General features: G+C 44.1%; 1 protein-coding gene across 1 annotated transcript in view; it reads right to left on the reverse strand.

Moving 5' to 3' along the window:
- TMTC1 (transmembrane and tetratricopeptide repeat containing 1) overlaps positions 1-20,524 on the reverse strand; it is a 153,103-nt gene that overhangs the window by 45,486 nt on the left and 87,093 nt on the right. The window contains exons 9-10 of the mRNA XM_014937486.1: positions 20,119-20,240; positions 3,723-3,887 (exon numbers count right to left, since the gene is read on the reverse strand). Of these exons, the coding sequence (XP_014792972.1) occupies positions 3,723-3,887; positions 20,119-20,240 (287 nt within the window). The remainder of the gene's footprint in view (positions 1-3,722; positions 3,888-20,118; positions 20,241-20,524) is intronic.

Genomic DNA, 20,524 nt, shown 5'->3' on the forward strand with positions numbered 1-20,524 from the left:
GATCTCCCACTCCTGGGATGACAGGACCTTCTTGCTATACTATGCTTCTTGTACATTTCCTTCCCATCAACAAGAAGAGTCCTACTGTATTACAGACTTGCAATTGATGTATAACACCTATCAAAGAAGATCTTAAAAGGACAACAAAAAGGCCAATATGGTTAAACAGCACAGTAAACAAGGCTACGAGAAATGAAAAACACCATTTAAAAAGTGAATGGCACAGCTGCAGAAGGAAAAAGGAAAAGAGTATAAACTTTAGCAAATTAAACATAAACCATAATTAGGCAGACCAAAAGAGATTTAAGGAAAAACTTGTTAAAGCCATCAAAGCTAATAATGGAATATATCAGATATAGGAAACCTGCCAAAGATCCCCTAAGGCAAAAAGATGACGACGGTCCAAAAGTAGTGCTTGAAGAAGAAAAAAGGCCACAGCAGAAAAAGTAAATGGATTATCTGCACCAGTGCTCACTACAGGGGAACTGAAGGACGTTGCCACACAGAAGGCTTTCCTTAGCCTGTCCTAAGCCAGACAGGGGCAAGTCTGAAGCACTGTCTCAAAACAAAGTGGCAGTAAAAGAGGCTTTAAAACAAATAAACACCAAGAACAGTTATAAATCCACTGGGCCTGGTCGTATGCATCCAAAGGAAATAAAATGTGAAGCTGCTATTAGCTTTGGTGTGTAACCTACCATTTACATGAGGCTCAGTACTAAAGAAGTGGGAGGTGATGACCCTGACATCATTTGGCTCCAGGGGAGGGATGTGGGGGGCAACAGACCAGCAAGTCTGACTTCCACTTCAGGTAATTTGGGAAAAAGAGTAATAAAGACTAGCCCTAGCAAACTTCTGGATAACTACAATGCAACAGAGAAGAATTCACCTTGTATTTTGCAGAAAGAATTTAGGTGGACAGATCTGTTGTTCTTTGATGGACTCAAAAGGTATATGGTACTGAGATTACGGAAAGATTTTGTGAAAAATCAAATACAGCCCAGTAAGTCAGAATCACATACATCAATGTTGCGCACTTGAATGTTCAAAAAGGCTTTTGATAAAATCGCCTCATTAAAGACTTCCAATTTCTTAAACACATCGTGGAGTAAGAGGGAAGGTCCTCTTGTGAATCAATACCTAGTTGAAAGACAGCAAGCAAAGAGCACCAGAACGTGAACAGCTTTTACAATGGGAGAAGACTGCAAGCAGGGTTCCCAAGAGACATGCACTGGCATCTGAGTTGCTTCACATGTTCACAAAAGGATCTTGAAAAGGGAGCAAATGGGGCGGCGACACATTTGCGGATGACATCGATGTGAATCACACTGCAGGAATTAAAGCTTACTACGGAGAGTTGGAGAAGGATCTCACAGTATTGAACGCTGGGCAAGAAGATGGCAGATGAAATGCAATTCTGGTACGGGCACAACTATCCAGGAGTGTGTATATACACACTCAGTCTGCATAAATCTGCACACAGACTGATGTCTATAAATCAGACACTTCCACTCACAATAGATACCTTGCAATTTGTGTGGACAGTGCTGTGAAAATATCACCCAGTCCTTAGGAGAGGTCACAGAAGGCAAATGGAAGGTCAGGAATGAGTAGAAGAGAACAAAAACCAGAAAGCAGTGCTACGTTACGGTGTTGCACGTATCTCTTGAAAGGTGATTCTGTTCTCCTTCTCAAAAAGACAGACTAGAGTTTGAAAGCATCCAGAGAAGACTGACAAGCAGGATCAGAAATGCAGAACAGCGTCCATATGAGGAGAGTTGAAAACTAGCAGACTCCAGTGTGAAGACACAGCCTTGGGGGAGGACGTGGGGGCAAAGGCATGGGAAACAGGAGACAAGTGATGAGCTGGTGGTTACTCACTACTCATTCAACGCGCCAAACAAGATGATCAGGCAGAAGGCTCGCAGCACACAGAAGGGAAATCTCAGTGTGCACACTGTGTAATTTAACGACAGAGCCCAGTGCACAGGATGCTGCAGAAGCCAAAACTATAAATAGATTCAAAAAAGCAGTCAGAGACATTAATGGAAGAGAAGTCCATCAGGGGCTGTTAAAAGCAAAAAAAGCAAGTAACTCCTCACTCAGGAAGTCTTTAAGCTGCAGATTACTGCAAGCTGGGAAAGGATGGAAGACAAGCATCACTGTTGCTGGCCCTGTTCTTACGTTGCTTTTCTAGGCATCTGCGGCCGATTGCTCTCAGGGGCAGGCTGTGACATGAGGTGACCCAGAAGGAATGTTCTTACCTTCTTTTCAAAAGCCCAGGGCAGATCTCTCTCCTGGAATTGTCCCCAAAAGACCTGAGCCGAAGAGTGAGACAGCTTAACCCAAGCCGTCAAGCCCTGTGTACTAACCTGGGCAGCAGCAAATCCCTGCCTTCCAGCAAGGTGTATGAGCTCCAGCTCAGAGCTGCACTGAAGCAATGGCACAGTTCCTGAACTGGAGCTGGTTTGTAGATGGCCAACCTGCTTGGAATGGAGGTAGGATGGACAGAAGTCCATTTGTATCCAACTAAGCAGACATAACCTTAGCCTCCTCTTCTGCAACAGATCCCCTGGCACCCTCATGTCATCCCAAGAGTGCTCCTTAGTGGGAGGAGATGTCCTCCTGTCATCCACTCCAGTTCAACTTCATAATTCATGGGTGACCACAACCGTAGGCAACATGATACCAGATCATGTCTGCAACTCTGCACATGGAATTGCCATCTTCCCATCCCTCTTTCAACAAGCGAGTCATCCAACTTGGAATGGTGTCCAGCTTTCCTCCGAGCAGCTACCATTAGCCAGAAGGGTTTGGACTGGAGGTGCACATCACGGGGATGGCTGCGCGAGCCCCGACCGGTCACCATGGCTGCTATTGTTTGAATAGCAAACAGTGTTTCATGGAGATGGGCAATGAATCATGTTGGAGCGAAGAAACCCCTATTCCAGAACTTTTTTTGAAAAAAAGCCCGACTAACAGAGCTCCGACCACTTCAATAGTGTTTCCTGAAGACCGAAGGGTACACATAAAAAATAATTTCATACCCTTTAGTGCTGTGTAAATTAAACTTTGCTCTGGCCAATAAGTTAGAAAATAAAGCTAAGCAACCCGTGTGCAGATCACCTGCGTTTTTGCAATTACTTCACAATTAGACAACTGCTGAAAGCAGCTGGAGGCAAATGCAATACATTTGCTAGCAAAACACAAAATGAAACAGTCTGTTTCCATGCAAAAAAATATATAAATGAGGTTGTAAAGAGAGCTGTTTGGCAAAGAGTAATCAAATAAAATGAAATATGGTACATTAAGCTTGGCACTTCATGGCATTTCATTTTTGTCATTAAGAACACCGCTAAAGAAAATTCAATATATTCAATAGCGTTACTATGGTGTTCTGGAGGGTTGCAATGAACTTTTGCTATGTCTTTAAAAAGGAAAGTGTTACATTATTGGTAAATCTACAGAACTGAAGTTATTTAAAAATGGTGTGTCTTAAAAATGTGATTGCCAGAAACAAAGTTTGTGCACAAGCAAATAAAGTGCTGACACCAGTTTTTGCACAGTTGCCAGAAAACAGAAAGTAGGTGTTATTTTGTAATAATCAAAATGTTAATCACAGCAACGAATCAATAGCAGGACTTGCACTAAAGAAAACAATTCCATATAACAAACTTATTTTAAACAATACAAAAATGCAAGTACTCTCCCGTGGTCACTCATACCTGAAAAGGGATTCTCGTGACAGCCAGATTTCATTTTGTTTTATGGTCTTCCAAGAGAAGAGCAGCAGCAGGAGAGCAAAGAGGGTCAGAACAGTAATCCTCCACTTATTTAACCATGTAGACAGCTTTTTTAGACCGTGGACAAAAAGGATGCAGTACCCCATACTGGAAAAAAAAAACAAAAAGGAAAAGGTACCAAAAGTTATATTCCAGTACTCTGGTTTATAATGCAAGACCATTCAGTATTGCATTTATTACACAATTACAGGGGGTTTTTTTGGACTAATTATGTTTTCCAAGCTAACAAACTCCAATTCAACAGCAGTTTTCCTCAAGTCACTACACAATTTCCAAATTAATCTAAATGATAGACCGGGATGCCAGAAGTACAGTAGCATACATAACACCACCGGGCATAATGGTAGCTTACACCAGCCTGTGGAAGGCAGCTGCTTTTCTCAACAGCCAGCTAAGAAAGTATCGTGTAATAACAGTAATACTGAGCACTACTGGAGCAGCGTGGAAGGGAAAAGCATTCTAACACAGGGAAGTCGCTAAACAACCCCAGTGGCAGCCGCTATTAATTCCAGTTTACAAATTGCAAAGCCGAGGCGGGACAGCACGTGGTGTAGCCAACGCCGCAGCAGGAGCAGCCCACATCAAAAGGCAGGAGTCCCTGCTCAGGTCTTGCATGTCTACATCAGGGCCAGCCTGTCCCATCCAGTGCCCAGTCCAGAGCATCTGAGATGTGTCAGCAGAGCTTCCTTGTTGCCCCTTTCCATGAAGCCACACAGGATCTTCTCCAGCGCCCAGCCTCCAGGCACTTTCATGGCTCTCCGTGCCAAACTACTGAGGCATTTTCTGGGAAGTGAACCGAATTTTGAACAGGTCTTACTCCTGTATAACTTTAAATCAATTCAGTAATTATTTACCTTATTTCAAGTGCTATGTTAATTCTTCCCGTGATGCCCCTTTGAGTTGGAAATGGAGCGATTTTGGTTGCTGTACTTAGTACAGCCACTAATTCTGCTTGGCATTTTTAGAAAGGAATTTCAATTCCTATTGCCTGAGGAATTTCATTAGCTTATCTGTAACTTTCCTATGCAGTTACTTAGCACCTGATTTAGTTTTAGACTTAAAAGCTATCTTAGCCCAGGCAGCTCTGTCTGAAGTAAAAAAGGGAGCGAAAGGATTTGGAATAACACCTGGGGGACCACCGATACAGAGAGACAAAAGAGCAGCCCTCCCAGACACTGGCACACCTTGAACCCCAGCTGAGTCCCACACTTGAATGCAGGCAGGCTGGAGGGCAGGGACCTCATCGCTCCTGCCCACGCTCCACTAAGAGACCTATAAGCTTGGCAGGTCTGCACTGAGATGTCCGGGCAACTTCCCGATGAGATTGCTACAAGATAAGAAAAACTAAGAAGGTAATTCCCCTGTCAGAGGTGACCTTGCAAGCAAGCAAGCGATACGGGGAAAGTCAATCTGGAAATCAGAAAAAGAAAAATGTCCCATCTTCGAGAAGCTGTGAGCGTGCTTCCTGGAATAGTTTGTCTGCCCTCTTGGAGGGCTGGGCACATTGATATTGCCTGGGCTTCCTAAGGATGGAGAGGGACAGTAATTCTTGCTTTTACTGAGGAAAAAAGAGCCTCTGTTGTACGCATGGATCGGCACCAGGCAGTGCTGGGTGCTACACAGAGGGGTATAGACACAGGGGGCAAAACCAGGGACAACACGAGATCTGGAGATCATTCAAAACTTCTTCATTGTTAGTTTAGAGTTCTCCTGTTTTTCAGAAGTGGGTATCAGTATTTTTTTTTCCCCACTTAACTATGCTTGCATTTTGCTGCAGAACATTTCGTATGGCACTCGCAGTGTTTTTTTCCATGAATTCTTTTGCACACATACATTTATTGCACCTACATTAACTGCAAGCAGACATTTAGAGCTACAAACTGAGATGCTGGTGCCAAACAATCCAGCCTTTATAGCTATTGAACCCTGCTTTAAAGCCTCTGAAAAGCTAATCTTGGTAATAAGCCCTCCCTTTCCAATAAGAAATGCCTTAAAAACCTGCAGACGGTTTTCACTCTGTTATTTTGCTTTTCAGCAATTTCAGCCTTCCCTTGGAATTAATTATCTGACATAAACATTATTTAATTGCTTTAGCACAAGGCCATTTTTAAAGGAATTTCCCTACACCTTCACATTTTCAAGAACAGGCCTTTTCTAACAGAACCGCGAATGTGTCCAGAAAACAAAAAAATGCAAACGTCAATGTCTTGGTATTTATGTCAAACCCTGCCCCAGCTGTGGGGAATTTCTGCCTGAGCAGCAGCACTCAGCCTGCTTGTCCGGGGCACGGCCAGCACCATACTAGAGCTTACACAGCCACTGCAAAGGTGCTGCTGCCAGGGGTTATCCTTGAACATCTGCAGGGCATTGCCACAACAGATACAGGGTGATGCTCGGGGGTAGAGAGGATTAAGGGTTCCTCTCAGACTGCAGCTCCCATCCCAGCTGCACGGGCAATGACACAGCGCAGGTACGTAGCAGTGCCCAGCTCCGCATGGCACCTTCCATCGGAGGCTCCCAAAGCACTCTGTAAGGGAGGTCTGCTGCAATTTTCCTCTTCCAGAGCAGGAACCTGAAACGTGGTAATAAAGCCATTTGCCCTGCTGACAGGGGACCGGCAAACAAGGCAAAGAAGCTGCAGTTCAAGGCTCTACCCACAGCACAGGGAAGTACGCAATGGAAACCAAGGTATCTTGGCTATCTTGAGGCAGCAATGTGCCCTTGTGGCCAAGAAGGCCAACGGTCTCCTGGGGTGCATTAAAAAGAGCATGGCCAGCAGGTCAAGGGAGGTCATCCTCCCCCTCTACTCTGCCCTGGTGAGGCCACATCTGGAGTACTGTGTCCAGTTCTGGGCCCCCCAGTTCAAGAAAGACAGGGAACTACTGGAGAGTCCAGCAGAGGGCTATGAAGATGATCAAAGGAATAGAGCACCTCTGTTACAAGGAAAGGCTGAGAGACCTGGGTCTGTATAGCCTGGAGAAGACTGAGAGGGGATCTCATCAATGCTTCTAAATATCTAAAGGGCGGGTGTCAAGAGGATGGCGCCAGGCTCTTTTCAGTGGTGCCCAGCGACAGGACAATAGGCAACAGGCACAAGCTGGAACACAGGAAATTCCATCAAAACATGAGGAGGAACTTCTTTGAGGGTGGCAGAGCCCTGGAAGAGGCTGCCCAGAGAGGTGGTGGAATCTCTGTCTCTGGAGACATTCAAAACCCAGCTGGACACGTTCCTGCGCAACCTGCTCTAGGTGGACCTGCGTTGGCAGGGGGGTTGGACTGAAGGTCCCTTCCAACCCCTACCATTCTGTGTGGTCTTGCTGAAAAGCCCACAGGACTCCCTGAGAGATAAAGAGGTAAGGAACCCAAAGGCAGGCTCTACATCCACACTCGGCAAGACTACAGGATTCAGCAGAAAGTATAAATACAGAGGGGAACAGGTTCTCCAATGGCTGCTGGAAGGGGATCCCGCAGCTGATGTACCAGAATCTCAAACCACAAAGCTGCCAAGGGTAAGGCTAAAGGAGTGACGCATGATTTACACTTTAATAAGATAGAGATAATTGTGACAACATTAGGACTGAGCTGTAGCTGTGTCACAATTACAGCCTAACTAGCCTACAGACAACGTACTTGCAACTATAAAGTGCACAGGAATCCAAAAGAGAGGAAAAGAAGGAAAAGGATCAGAAAGCATTCATTAGGTGAATGCTTTTATTTTCAGAACCCAGTAAGTTTGGCTTAAAACTTCAGACGATTTCCTGCCACAGATCATCAAGGAAAGGGTGGGGAGGACACGCCTGCATTATCTTGTCAGGGACCTTTCTGTGCAGATGTCAGGTGGAGCCACATCTTTTTTGGCACGGCTTTTTTTATGACACGGTCATTTCAAGCCCATCCCCTGGCTGAGGGTGGATGTTACATTCCTGGCTGCAGGTCTTCTGCAGGCCAAGGACTCCCAAAGCACTGAAAGCACTCTCGTGTCCTTTGTTGCCAGGAAAGCATGTGCATTTGTGATTTCATGCCACAAATTGTTTGCAAAACAGCAACTCGCTGCAGCATCCCCAAAGCTATTATCTGTAGTAATTTTTGCAACTCTCTTTACATTTCTACCTTAAGGCCGAATAAATATGGTGAAATCAGGGCAAATCCAGACCCCTCCTCCAGATGCTGTGGTCTGCTCTAAACAAAACACTAAAGTCTCCACACCAATGTACTAGGCATCTGGAGGAAAAAACAATACATATATTACTATCATTTCCTAGTCCCCAAAATGCATAGAATCATAGAATGGTCTGGGCTGGAAGGGACCTCCAAAGGTCATCAGTCCGGCCTCCCCGCAGTCAGCAGGGACACCCTCAACTAGACCAGGTTGCCCAGGGCCTCGTCGAGCCTCTCCTTGAATATCTCCAGGGATGGGGCCTCAACCACCTCCCTGGGCAACCTGTTCCAGTGCTCCACAACCCTCATAGTAAAGAACTTGTTCCTAATGTCTAATCTAAATCTGCTTTTCTCCAGTTTAAAGCCATTACCCCTTGTTCTGTCATTGACAGCCTTTGTAAACAGGCTCTCCCCAGCCTTCCTGTAGGCCCCCCTCAGGTACTGGAAGGCATAATCCTTATATACTTTAAAACACACTTGTTTCACACTAGATTCATCAGTCCTGACAAAGAAATTCGCTTTAGTACAGAGACCATGAAGTTTTGAACCAGTAAAGCACCACACTTACTAAGATCGAGTTGCTGCAGCAGCAACACGCCCTGATAGTCGCTGGACCTGGAGAACCCCCCTGCAGTGCGTCACCCGCGAGATGCAAGTTCATCCCATTTCCCTTGATTTCAACCTCACCAGGCTTCAGATAAGCCTCCTGAAGCTGCGCCGAGTTTTAGCTAGTCAGCAGCAGCACAGGGACTGGTAGAATTATAGAATCATCTAGGTTGGAAGGGACCTTCAAGATCATCTAGTCCAACCATCAACCCAAATCTGACAAAAAAAAAAAATCACTAAACCATGTCCCCCAGCACCATGTCAACCTGTCTTTTGAACACCTCCAGGGATGGTGACTCAACCACTTCCCTGGACAGCCCATTCCAATGCTTGATAACCCTTTCAGTGTAAATATTCTTCCTAATATCCAACCTGAACCTCCCTGGTGTAACTTGAGGCTGTTTCCTCTAGTCCTGTCACCTGTGACTTGGGAGAAGAGACCGACCCCTGCCTCTCTACGACCTCCTTTCAGGGAGTTGTAGAGAGCAATAAGGTCTCCTCTCAGCCTCAATGGGGACAAGAGCCCATACAGGTGAGACCGCACTTATCTAATTAAAGTAACTTGCCAGGTGACTCTAAGACACTTCCTTTGTGGTTGCCTCTGCCATGACCCTGCCATCACCTACAAACACAGAGAACATTTCAAATACATTAGCTTTTCTTCTCAGAGTGCCAGGGGACTTGACTCCATACCAAACGTAAGCGTTGGCTCGACAGGAAATCAGATTTTACTCAACACTTATTTAGAGAAAAAAAATAATGAAAATGTCTCAAAAGCACCTTTCATCAAAGACCCATTTGCCACTTGAAAAAAATACCGCAGTAAATACTACATTCCAGACATCTCCGTAGCTATCTGAATATGTATGGCGGCCACAGGCTTGTAGGTTTGGGTTTTTTTAGGTTTTTTTGTCAACTCTAGCATCTCCTAGGGAGGCGAAGAGAAGGGACAATTTCTCCTGAAGGGCTCTTCTCTTGGCATTGTCATCCCCTGTCATGCAACCGCTTTTCTGAAATACGTTGTAGCCAAAGCAAAACAATGGGAAACAAGCAAAATCCCCAACCCACTATTATTTTTTTAACTCCATTTTCCACTGGATTACTGTAAAACTGCTAGGCTTTTTTTTATTTATTTTTTCTGTAGGATAAGCAACAGCCTGCTGCAGCAACTGTTCCTCCCTGTGAGAAATCCATGCCAGCTTGGAACCCACAGTCAGATGCGAAGCAGGACCTGAGGAACAGCCCAGCAGGTTAACACGGTAATAGTTTTTCCGTGGGCTCACAATGAGCACACTTATTAGGGGAGAACCTGTGGCTTCTGAAATTCAATGGTGCTGCGGTGGGAGAGCTCAGCAAACGGACCAAAAGGACCACGTTTTCACAATTCATCACGTTTCAGACTCCCATGGTACTAAAGTGGTACCTTAGGCACGTCCTGCAGGCAAACCCCCGTGCCACTGCCATGTGTTTCTGGCAGATCGCACGCAGGGAGCTGTGCAATGACAGATTTTCCTCTATAATTTTTGTGGTTTGCTAATATCGTTCCACCTGCAAGGAAGTGAAGTGAGAGAAGGCACAAGCAGATGGGAATGAGGTGGCACACAGACCCCGTTTCCCACTGTGCACTACACATATTTAAAAAAGAGCCAAAACAGCAGATACTTAATATTTGCAAACACTTCTTCTGTAATTAGATCACAAATTCAACCTTTCCTTTGGCCGTTATGGCTCCTTTCGCAAGGCACGGCTGTTACTGACAACGCTTACACATGGCTCCTCTCTCCCTCTGTGGATCAGGTTTATCACTTTCCAGTAAAAGTCAGGAATGGCTTTGCTGCATTATGTTCTTGGCGACGGCATCTAATCAAAGACACGTGTGGTTAGTGCCACAGCCTAAGATCATCAAGGATGCTCTGCTACAGCAATCTGCCTGCATCAGAAACCATCCTGCCTCCTCCAGAAACTGCTCGGAGACCGAATGCTGCAGAAAGCTCCCGAAAAACCAGCCACGTTCCAAGTCACGCTGTAATTTTCTGAGTCTGTGACTTTCCCACTCCACAGAGCAGTGCGTGGGCAGAGCAGGCTGAGCGCTGCCGTTCGGAGGCACCGCGCAAGAAGGGACCAGCCTGGACCCCAGCGCTGCAGCCCCAGCCTTTTCTAACCCACCACAGCCTTTTTCTAACCCATCCCAGGTAGGGATATAAACTCAGGAGCTAAAAAGGGCGGGGGAAAAACTATGCAGAAAAGATGCCTTCCTCACACTTTGTTACGGTTATTTTGGGAATGTCAAATCTTGTGAACTAGTTGTTTGGGTTTGGTTTTTTTTTTAAAAAAAACTGATTTAATCTCAACTACATGCACATAAACTTGGAGTAAATCCACTGATTTCATTAAAGCGGTTACTCCAGATTTCAGAGCTCAGCCTAGCTAAGAATCCAGACACATATATACATATGTATCAGTTAAGAAAAGAGCTGCCTACAAGCAGCCTGTCAAAGGATGGAAGAAATACTGCCCAGTTCAGGGGCTGTTAATGCAACAAAAGGGATTATCTCAAAACTATACTGAGACCAGAAAATGCACTTGGCTTTGACATTTCACCCCGGAGGCTCTTTCTGGGCTGCAAACCTCCTTCTTGATTTCCAGCACTTACTTAAGATGACTCCCTTTCCCTCCATAAAAACCAACCCTCGCTTTCAAGCTGCTCTGAAGGAACTTTAACCCTTGCGTGCATGACTTTGAACTAAGTGCATACTCTGCTGCTGCCGTTCAGAGAGCGGGGAGCGCAGCCTTGAGAAAGACGATGCCTGCCGCCAGGTCCAAATGCTGAACACAAATATTTGATTCTCTCGGTTTTAAAGTTCCCCACAAGGCTCCCAGCCCCAGTTCCACACGTGTTACCTGGCACGACATGCTTTTTGTGTTCCCGGGAAACAACGCTGAGAGGAAGAGCCGAAGCCAGCCGAAATGCAGCTTGCAGGCAGGGCTGTTGCCGCAGGGGAAAAAAAAAGGGCAGTTCATCCCTGTTAAACTCATCGGCTGGGCTCACACTTCTCTAATGGGGAGTAATTGATTGCAAAAAGCACGCTTGGCACGTCGTGCGGGCTGCTCCTGCCTCACTGCCCTCAGTCAGATGGGGAAAGGACCGCTGGCAAGAACAAGCACGGCCAGGACGGCTCTCTCTGCCCCCAAAAAGCACTCTCAGGCACGGAACTCCAGCAACGAGCAGTGCTGGCAGGGTAGCAAAGATGCTGTTTTATGAAAAAGGTCACATTTTCCAAGGAGCTGTTCTGGGCCAAGATAAGATCTGGACTTTTAAAAAATGTTTTCATCTGGAAAAAAACCAGTCTATTTGTAAGTGCGTGCTAGTGCGCACTCAGGTCACCCAGAACAGCCAGAAGCTCAGAAGATCCGGTGACCTGGATCATCTGGATTCAAACCGCCATCCCAGGCCAGGCTGAGAGCTGGGGACGCAGTGAGTGCACTTGTAAGGCTCTGAGCTTGGGGTCCTCAAAATTCTCCAGCCTTCAAAGCCCAAGTATTGTTCTGGAATAACCGCACTCCACTGGTATCCCAGAAATTTTGAGAAGTTTGCTTTGTACTGCCAAGCTTACTGCTGGATCAAGATTCTCTCCCACAGCTGGTACATGGGCAGGCTCAACTCAGCAAGCCACCGGCTGGCCAATTTGACAGGAGTGCAAGCATGGGCCTAGATCAGGTCTGGATCAGACCGTCACCACCAAGTGATCCCACAGGGTGTAGATCCAGCACTAATGATCCTAGAAAAATGCTGGTGCATGGCAGATGGACCTTGATGTCCCAACTCTCAGATAAGCGTCCCTCGCAAAGAGGCAATTCTGGGCCATATCCACCCAACCGTCCACTTCTGTTATCCTAGTCCTTTTGACCGTAAACTCCATCTTGGGTTGGGGAAGTCTTTTGTTTCCAACCTTTTTATCTATGGTCTCATAGTTAGCACACCTCAGCAAAAAGTTTTGGGTTAACAGTTAAAATGTCATATTTCCCATGGGAAAATATCATATCAAAACTGTCTCAACCAGCTTGGGGGTACGACGGAAAAACCTGTTGTAACAGTGATGTTTTTGGACTAAATGTCCAAAGGCAAGGAGGATGCGGGATGTGTCTCTGTCACACATGGACAGTCGGCAGCATTCCCTATGCATCTCTGCTTCTTCACTGGTACTGAGTTTTGAGGACAAAGGGAAAAGCACTGTTTAAATTGCCTGTCTCCCAGCAACGATGACATGGAACTAACTTTTTTTTTTAAACCAGAGGTTTTAAAAGACTTCAGGACTACCATCAAGGTGTAATATTTAGCATACAAAATAAATCCCACTGGAAAAAACCAAGCCTCACAGCTCAGAAATACCAGTGTGACAACCAAGTAACCGACAGCATACTTAACTTACTACTGAGTCTGCCGAAAAAAATGACAAATTTTCACCAGAATTAAGAGTCCTTTTCCTGGAATAAGATCTGCAAGTCATAAATAGAAAGACACAGAGAACTATAAACACTGGAAGAATACATCTAATTTGGAAAGGTACCTCATGAGTTAGTGTTAGATTTTGTCCTTGGCTCTAAATTAAAAGCTATACAGGCCCATATTAAAGACACTTAGACATGATCGGCTAAGTCATCAAAGTGATTTACCTCCACTAGCAATGCAGTCCTCTAGTCAGAACATGATGTAATTAGAGAAAATGCAGGAACTCTTATTTTCCTTATTAGAGAGAAAATATGGACCAGAAATGAATGATTTCGCTAACCTTTGAATGGCTATTTAACATTTGGACACATTTCGCTTCCCGTCCTTCCAATAACTCACGTGACAAACAAACCCACTTCATTGGAGTGTTTCAGTCCAAGATTTCCCTTCCAACAGATTCCTATCTGAAATATTTCCAGGTAATACAGAAACTTTTCAGGTTTTTGATTACTATATGCATTATGGAAAGAAAATATTTTATAAATGACAACTCCGATATAATTCCACAGGGATTCCACAGAAATTTCCTTAAATCTTACATACTTTAGTGGAGAAGGGTCTATATGCTACAGTTTTAATTAAATTATTCCAGAACAATACTTGGGCTTTAAAGGCTGGAGAATTCACAGAACATTTTAGGTTGAAAAGGACCTTAAAGATCATCTTGTTCCAACACCCCTGCCATGGACAGGTACACATCCCACCAGGCCAGGTTGATCAAAGCCCCATCCAGCCTGGCCTTGAACACTTCCATGGATGCAGCACCCATAAGTTCTCTGGGCAACCTGTTCCAGTGTCTCACCACCCTCATAGTGAAAAATTTCTTCCTAGTATCTAATCTAAATCTTCCCTGTTTCAGATAAAAACCATCACCCCTCATCCTATCGCTACACTCCCTGATAAAGAGTCCCTCCCCATCTCTCCTGTAGGCCCCCTTCAGATATTGGAAGGCTGCTATAAAGTCTCCCCAGAGCCTCCTCTTCTCCAGGCTGAAAAACCCTTCACAGGTGAGGTGCTCCAGCCCCCTGAGCATCTTTGTGGCCCTCCCCTGAACTTGCCCCAACAGGTCCATGTCCTTCTTGTGTTGAGGACTCCAAAGCTGGACACAGTACTCCAGGTGGGGTCTCACCAGAGTGGAGTAGAGGGGCAGAATCACCTCCCTCGACCTGCTGGTCACACTTCTTTACATATGGCCCGGGATGCAGTCAAAATAAATACTGTAATAACTTCTGGAATTCTATAGTAAGAATATAATTTCCCATTCAATTCCACTGGAAGTCTCCAAAAACTTCATATAAGGAACTATCTTCTATTAAATTTCACAAGGCATCTTCTTAAGGGCACCATATTCCCTTGTAAAAAAGAATTCCTCTTTTAATCAACATGACCAAGTAGATTATTTCCATGAGACAACATTAACTTAATTTATTACTATTTTTTAAAAGCAATATCTTTACGTATCTGTATTATTTTCAGGAGCAGAATAAATGCATATGAGAGTTTTCCTTTAACCTAATACATCACAATGAAACCAAAAAATCTTTCCAGTATAGCCATTAATGCTTATATTCAACACAAATCTAGCTTTTTCCTGAATCAATTGTACATGGCCAAAACACAACATGTTTCTCAAAAGCATGTTTTAAATTTAGTTAAAATAACACAAGACTGCAGTCTAGACCAAACGCGCCATGAGCTAATCTCTTTCAGCTTTGCAGAATCATTTCGGCTTTTATTCCTACGTCTTTACTGCCTTTTGCCAAAATATCTGGCACTAGCATCTCGGCGTTTCTTGTCTGCATTAACAGAGGATGGCTGCTTTGATTTCTCCTTAAAGCGTTTAATAGGGGTGGGCAAGCCTTCAAAAGCTGGGAGCTTAGGTTTGGATACGCATCTGAAAGGTAGAGGCTTGCAGCATTTAGCCTTTATACAAGCAGTTAATTCCCATTAATTGATGAAAACTCTCTCTGCTCTCTTCCAAAGGGCAGAGTGGAGTCGTTATCCCTGGGATGGGGAAGCAGAACCAGAGTGGCTGGCCTCAGCCGAGGTCCCCATCTCCTCGCCTCCAGCCACGAGCCGTTTTGCAGGCTGCTGCTCGAATTGACAGCCTGGAGAAGGGACAGGCAACCCTCAGGGTAAGAAGGGACCAGGTTGGGGCTGGGGTCTGGCCCATTGCCATCACACCTAATGCCCTCCCAGTGCCCTCCAGTCCACGGCTGAATTATAGGGAACATAATCCAGTTTGCTCCTTCTGAATTTTGGCTGCTCCGTGGCCCTTACAAGAACAGCAGCAATAGAATAAGGCATTAAAATCACGCGTTTTTTTCAGTAAATGGAGCAGGTGTGACTTGGATTCCATACCTGAATCCCAAATGAATTGTGGATTTAAGTTGAAAGCAGGCAAAAAGCTTAATTATGTTGCTGAATTGAGATCAGGGAGCAGATAAACTGGATCCACAGAGTCAATGAGACTTTCACGGCTGACTTCACTGGGGTTGAGGTTTCACTCCAATTAAGGAGAAGCTTCTTCTGCAAATAAGATGATCCCTTACTGGATCTGATCTAATACTGATGGAATGCTAAACAGGTAAACAGGAATTCAGCTCCTGGTGAACATGTAGCTTTCAAATAACCTTAAAGAAGGGGGTGGCAAAGGAAACTGAAAAAGACAGCACCACCCTATTCCACAGCTGGTCTTAAAGTAAATGAAGATGATGTGGAGACCACAATGTGCTCCCCGAAAAGACAAGTCCCATCCTCAAGTGGCTGTTTTTTAAGCAAAGGAGACTTCTGTTGAGGAATATTCAGGTTCATATAAATTACAGCTAATTCCACTACCTACCAGGTTCTTTTTCAATTATAAAAGTTAGTAATGTATGGAATTACACTAATTGGAACAAATGCATTAGCACGAAGAATCAAAAACATGCTCTATGCAAAGGCAAAACTTCCATATGGTCCCTGCTTTGCTATGGCACGGGGAAAGCTTTAACATGATGTTAAGTTCCTGAAAAAATACAAGTGCACTTTCTTTCTGGATGTTGGCTTTCTTGCAGATTTTTAGATAGACACTGAAACAAATGCAATCCTATATATAGCAGTGATCTCATCTTCTAGTATTGACAATTAGGGTTGCAACATCAACTTCTGATCTAGTGAGGAGCTGGTGGAAAAAATGACAGCAACCCGTAATTGCCTGTGCTGGGAAAGAGTAACTGGGTGCTCTGCAACCCACTCACTGCGATATCCACCATGAATGAGTTGCCATAAAAATGGTGCAGGTACCGCTGAATTGCCTATCGCTTTCAGCAAATTGGAAATAAGCCACATAGCAATGTTTTGGTTGATTTGTTCGTTCATATGAGGTTGTGAAAACAGCTTGAGTCGTCCAGCTATAACACAGCAACCCAGACAGGAGCCAGTACTATCAGGGTAGCTGTGAAAGATGAGGAAAACAGAAATTGCTCTGGTAGGAAAGGCCCCATCCCATAAGGTGAGAGCAACCCCAGCCCTGCTGATATGTCAGTAGGGCAGGCAGCTCCTGGATGGCACAAGAGTTTGCATTGCCTCTCCAGTTTCTCCATGTGAAGGGCAACACAGAGCAAGGACTAGTGCTCCTCTTTCAAGTTCAGACAAATTGCTCATGGCTCAGAATAACTGGATGCACATCATTGTTCTTGATTTTCAAACAATTAGGCCGTCTGTGATGTTCAGAGCAGCATTAGCAGATACGCAGTAAGCATAATTACATCTACATTTTGAAGAGGGGAAAAGCCCACAGCGGTTTAAATCTTTCACTGACTTCCAGCTACTTACTGTGATGCCTCTTTGGAAAACCAGGGCCTATAGAGTTGAATCCTGTCCACAACTCTCAAAATAAGCATTTCACACCCCTAGCCCTCCTGAAAACAAGTTTTCCCCTCACAAGGATAAGAAAACAACAACAAAATTAAAATTTTAAGTTGAAAGACAATAAGTTGTTTTCCTATGAAATTTTTCAGGCTAAAGTAATACTATTATCAGAAATTCCTAATTTAAACAAATAAGTGCTCGTGACGCTTAAATGAAAACTAAATGCGAAAAATATTTTCTCCAAATATTTCTGTTTTCCTAAAGCCAATTAAAGAAAACATTCAACCATTTTGACTTAGCTTATATCTCTCTCCCCTGAGGCACGGCCGCAGACAGAAGAGGAATTGTTCCAAATACCCATCAATCCCCAGAAGGCAAAGCCCAGCCACATAATTAGACATCGAGCAAAAGGCTTATTCCTTGTTCCTTACTATTTACAGCATCTTTTATATAAATCCTTGGGTCCTTACTTAACTTTTATTGAAAAGAAAATGCTTGACATTTTGCCCAGGTAACTACTGAGCAACACTGAATGAGGACTTCAGGCTGTGACACACATACATAACTGTCACTTCCATAAATATTAATAAAAGGCTATTACTTGTAACAGAGATAGAAAAGCACCTTCCAGCATAAGCCCAAAACCATAAATCACTGAGTTCTCTCCATCTAATTGAAGACTTTTGTCTAAGTAAAGCTGAACGACAACCTCTGACTTGCTAACTGAGTTTTAGAGAAGGAATGGCAAAGGATAGCAAAAGCCCTCTTCAAGATGTAACACAAGAAAACTGCTGCAGGGTGTTCTAAATAAAGAACACAAGCCCTTCCCAAAGCCATCATTATTAAACTGCCCCATTCCCAAGGGTAAGAAAAAAAACAAACCAAAAACTCACGCTGTATTATTTTCATTCTGCCATAGTCATGAACGTTTGCAGAAGTCCCCCTCACCACTCACATCATTTTGCACCCAGAGGATGTAAGAGAGCTCCTCTCTTGGTAACTCAAAGCCAAGAGCTCAGCTCTCTCCAGATCCTTTGGCTGGAAACCGCCCACCTCTCCTCCAAAGTGGCAGGATTTGCCTTCCCTTTTCATACCAGCTGCCTGCCAGCCAGCCTGGGGTAAGAGAAAAAAACAAATATTGCAAAGCAGGACATGAGTGATCTCAGTAAAGTATGAGATCCGGGGACTCCGATGCAGACTTACTCAGGAGAAATCATTTAATCCTTCTGCCTCAGTTTTCCTGCTCGAAAAAAAAAGCAGCGACTATCAATTACCTACTTTGTAGGTCACATATTTGCAAAGCCCTCAGGGAGATGAAAAGCATTATACAAACTATATGCACACATGTTAACGCTGATTAATTTTCTCTGCGCAAACATATCCTTTTTTCTTCTTCATTGCCCCTCCTCTCATTATATCAGCAGTCTCATCTGGAGGAGGACGAGGAACTGCTGACGGCTGAAGTATTTTCTGCAGTTGTTCTTTTGAGATTCAGAAATGCAACCACTCAACACAGCCCTGTGTTCAGCTGACTGTTTCCTTAATAGCTTTGCGCTTTCATGTGTTTCCTCATTTTCTGTTACATGAATTTAAAGCAATCTGATTTCCAAGTTAATTTGAAATGATGCAAGATCCATTAGTTCAGGGTATCATTTGCAAAATAACTCAGAGGGACAACTTTCACTCACTATACTTTCAGGTATACTCTCAGCAAACAAAAGCAGAGCTACTGATGTGCATAAATTCAGCAGGATTTGACCCAAAAAGCAAGTCAGTATATAGTAGAGCACAGAGATAGAGCCTAACTGCATAAGCAGCTTGTAATAAATGCAGCATTTCCTACGCAGCCCAAGTTTTATACCAATGAGTAGCCCTTTTGTGATAGTGCTTATACAAATGATGACCAGAAAATGCATACAGCTTTGCAAAAGACCACCTATAAGTGTTCTTCTTGGGATTTTTGGATGCGCATTTTCTGAAGAATACAATATAAACATTCTGTGGAATAAAACTGTTGTTTCAGTTATCACAAAGTAATCCAGAGTGAAATTTAGGAGTTGTGCTTTGTCAACAGCTCCACAATGGTAGTTCCCATTAGAGAGAACAGATGGGCTGACCCTCTGCACTCCAGGGCAGAATCGGGCTTTCTGGCTTTCAATATCCAAGAATGACCATTTAAGCTCATGGCTGGAACAAACTGCACAGGCATAGGTTGCCCAGAGAGATTGTGGAGTTTTCCTCCTTGGAGATAACGGAAAATTGTCTGTGCATGGTCCCAGGCAACTAATTGTAGGTGGCCCTACGTGAGCAAAGGGTTTGGATGAGGTGACCTCCAGAGGTCCTTTCCCACCTCAACCATCCTGTGATTCTGTGAAATTGGCAATGGTCTGGTGCATCTTGGATGAATTACCTGATTACCACTGCAGCCTCTGGTCTGGATACTGTGGAGATGTCAGAAGCAACATCTCAAAGTTGTTGTTGTTGAGTAAATGCAACTGGAAGCACCCGAACTGCTGAAGTGACAATTGTTAGAGGCTGGAAACCAAGGGAAACGCCAGGGCAGAGGCTGAGTGACCAGGGCAGAGGCTGAGTGACGGAGAAGTGGCTGGATTTTCCTCATCCTCTTCAGTAACCACAAATCCCCCCCTTTCAGATCTGTATGCAGCCAACAGCTTACAGGCAGGAGGTCATGCGCATATTCCACAACTGAAGCCATCAGCCTTTTAAGACAGCAGTAGCCACCTTTGCTTTTAACTGACCACCTAATTTAGTGGGAAAGCTGAGCAATACCACAATAAAAATATGACAGGTTAACTTTTCAGCTGCTGTCCTTAAAGTAAAAACATTGGACAATTTAAGTTGATAATGATACCAAGAAAAAGGGTCTTGGAGGACAATCCTCAAAAACAACACCTTTTCTCCGTATTGAGCTTTCAAGCACACCAGAAAAAATTCTGCGTTAAAGAAAAAAAAAAAAAAAGAAAGGATTTGGGTAGCTTTGCTCCTGCCAAACAATCTGCTCTCAACAAACTATAAAATCTCTCATGCTATCACGCCAAAACTCAAAGGCAGAGAACATACTGACTAGCAATATAATGTTTGTAGTATTGTAAAAGGGAAGAAGCAATCATGCCTGCTTTCAGAAAATGGGATGGTGGTCTCATTAGAAAGGAATTCAATTGCAATAGTTACCTCGGCATGTAAAGGACTCGCTCTGCCACCACAAATCCCACCCTGAAGAAGAGGTTGCTGGCTGGGATGAATGGGAAAACCAGGAACAACAAGCCAACCAAAACTTCTTTGTGTTCCAGTTTCTGCAATAACACAAAATTAAACAAATATCAACTAAAAAAATCCAACTTAATTCACCACTAACTTTTCCCTTTTGAGAATCTTATTCATAAAGAAAAAAAACAACTTAGAATAATGTTTGATATGTCTTGCATTTAAAAGAAATTATTCCAAGATACTCTTCTTCCCCTTTTACGCACTGTTTGTGTTTCTGATATGCCCAGAAAAGTGCACAAACAGTAGCCACAGTGTGTATTACCACCCTTGGCACCTTTTCCAAGGTCAGCTCTATTGTGTGCAGCTCTCT

Source organism: Calidris pugnax, unplaced genomic scaffold (assembly GCF_001431845.1).
Source record: "Calidris pugnax isolate Ruff unplaced genomic scaffold, ASM143184v1 scaffold1, whole genome shotgun sequence".
Taxonomy (NCBI): Eukaryota; Metazoa; Chordata; class Aves; order Charadriiformes; family Scolopacidae; genus Calidris; species Calidris pugnax.